Source organism: Erigeron canadensis, chromosome 3 (assembly GCF_010389155.1).
Source record: "Erigeron canadensis isolate Cc75 chromosome 3, C_canadensis_v1, whole genome shotgun sequence".
Lineage (NCBI taxonomy): Eukaryota > Viridiplantae > Streptophyta > Magnoliopsida > Asterales > Asteraceae > Erigeron > Erigeron canadensis.
This window is the reverse complement of record NC_057763.1, coordinates 28,543,215-28,545,932: the sequence shown is the minus strand read 5'-3', so window position 1 is coordinate 28,545,932 and position 2,718 is coordinate 28,543,215. Positions and strand designations below refer to the sequence as shown.

Below are 2,718 nucleotides of genomic sequence, written 5' to 3'. Positions count from 1 at the left end.
AGTAACAGTAATTAGATAGTGAGACACAAAAGAGACATACATAAACACCTACAGAGACCAACCCAACTGGCACTTTATGATTTACTCTCGAATGCAATGCTGTACGTCACGACAAAATTAGTCTAAGATTTCCCTCTGATTTCTCCTTTGTTTCTTCTTTCTTTTCATTTCTTTATTCATAAAACCATAGTCAATATATATATGCACATCTCCTACACATATATCTTCCATCCCCTTTTCATTCTTCTTCTTACTAAATTCTTCAAAAAAAAAAAAAAATCTCTCTAGACCAAAAAAAAAAACAACTTATTTAATTGATTCATATTTTACAAAGTATAATGGAGGAAAATTATGGTTCAGAATGTATAAGTGGATGTGAGTCTGGTTGGACTTTATACTTAGAACACTCAATATTGTATCCTACACAATCTTTTGAAAATCATAACAATACTAATGGTGATGATTTTATTTATAAAAAGAGCTCATTTTCATATGAATATGATGATGAAGAAGAAGATATGTCAATGGTTTCTGATGCATCTTCAGGCCCACCACATTTTCAAGAGCAAGAAGAAGAACAAGAATGTTTTAACAAGATTATTACAAATGGTAAAAGACAAAAGATTCCTAAAGAACCAAGTTTATGTAGAAAAGTTCAAGATTTGCCTTCTTTTCTTGATGACACTGCTAGCTCCCCCCTTTTCAACATTTCAAATGTAAGTTTTTCGTTTGAAATTGCGTTTTAAAATGATTGTCTGATTATTGCAGTTTAAAGACGTAGACGGACTTTTCCAAAAAAAAAAAAAAAAAAACTTATTAGTGGTTTCTTATAACAAAATATATTTTTGAAAACGTAAAATCTATTTTGGAAGTATGTGAAAAGAATAAAAAGATGGTTGTTATGTGAATATTTATGGAAATCGCAATGTGGGTTTTGGATGAAAATGGTTTTTGTCTAATGGGTATTTTTTTTGTTTTTATAACAGAACAATCTAACAGTGGGAAACAAGAATGCTTCATTGGAAGAAAATGACATTATAGACTACTCACAAGGCTATTCCACAACCTACTATGAGGTACCTTTTTTACAGTTTCTAAAGACTATCAGTCTTGATTTTACTACAAATAGTTTGATTATGGTAATTAAATTATTGATTTTTTAGGGAAAACCTGCATATCAAGATCAGTTTGGGTTTTTTCATCCCTCTGTTTCTGGCACTCAACTGCAACAAAACCAGTTAAGTTTATAGTACTTTTGTTACTGTTTTTACTATGGGTAATATGCATTGTAAGGGTGTACTTTTGGCTAATAAAATTTACATTTTATAATGCACAGATGGTTTGAAGAAAAGAGGTGGGGAGTTTAGAAGAAATGCAAACGTTTTAACTTATGAGAGCATGAGGAATTTAGATCCAAAAGGAGGGATCTTGTTCCTTTTTATTTTATTTTTTCAATTTTTCTCACTTTTTATTTTTGATTTTAAAGGTTAAATTGTAAGTTGTAATGAGAACAACCTGAGGAGAAAAAAATCTGGGAAATAATTTTTCGTGTTCCTTGGAAGTCATTTTTCTTTCTTGTCAATAAATGCGGTTGCAATTTGGTCATTATTTCTCAAAGTTACTTAGCACATAGAGCTATATCCAAAGAAGTTGTACGAATCTTTATTCATTTGTCACTTTGTCAGTCCTGGATTTTCTAGAGCTATAAACTAGGAAAAATTACATATTAATATCGTTAATATTATATTAAATGTTATGCCAATTTGAGACATATAAACATACTTAACCATAAAATTTTTTATGAGTTAACATTCAGTATTAGGAACTGTAGTACGTAGTTAAGGTGCGTATTATGCACTCTAGTTAAGGTGCATATTATGATACTTACCATAAAATGCATGAATTAAACATTTGAAGATACAGTTTTTTCATACACGTTAGAAACAGATTCCTTTAAGTTATCCAACCTAACTAGTCTGGTGTAAAAATCTTGACCTTTGATTCAAAATCAAGGGTAACTAATCTGATGTAAAAATTTTGACCTTTGATTTAAAATCAAGGGTCAAGATTGCTCTAACTTGACCCTTCAAGTTACTTCCAACTTGAGAGGATATCCACCCTCTAAAAATTGCATTTAATAATAATTAATTAGTGACTTATTGGCAGTAGTTAATTAACAATTCGCTAACATAATATATAAACCAAATTTGGAAGTTATTGGGGAAATGCAAGTGACAATTGATCATTATCAGTTTAACAAAGTGAGCATAACATATAAGGATTTTATGTTCAACTTATATAAGATGAGAGCCTTTTTACTTGAAAGATGTATATGGTCTAATCAAACGTTCATGTGACCGTTTCTCAACCATTTGGTAGCCGTGTGACAGTTATTTCATCTAGCAAGCCTTATAAGGATATAGAATAACCATCATTCCAAGACGATGTCCTTATATTTCACGGGATTAAAGGTTTTCATTATGCCAGTTAATAGTTTTTGGAAACCAATTAATAAAGACTCAATGTATTTAATATTTATCGTATGATATTGATGTTCTTTGATAGATGTATGACAAATATCATTCGGTACATCTTCATAAAGATATATCCAAATTACCATTCAAATACGGCATACATGATACTTGCATACATATGGTTTTCATGACATCAACACCCATACTATTGTATGGTATTATTATTCTGGTGCTATTTTGTTCT

The 2,718-nt window shown here is 30.1% G+C and overlaps 1 protein-coding gene across 1 annotated transcript; it reads left to right on the top strand.

Annotated features, from left to right (window-relative positions):
• Positions 1-208: 208 nt before the first annotated feature.
• On the top strand, positions 209-1,608 carry LOC122593661 (protein SOB FIVE-LIKE 5-like). The gene is made up of 4 exons (XM_043766095.1): positions 209-716; positions 987-1,076; positions 1,164-1,237; positions 1,337-1,608. The coding sequence occupies exons 1-4, from the start codon at positions 339-341 to the stop codon at positions 1,365-1,367; spliced, it is 573 nt and encodes a 190-aa protein (XP_043622030.1). The 5' UTR covers positions 209-338; the 3' UTR covers positions 1,368-1,608.
• The last annotated feature ends 1,110 nt before the right edge of the window (positions 1,609-2,718 follow it).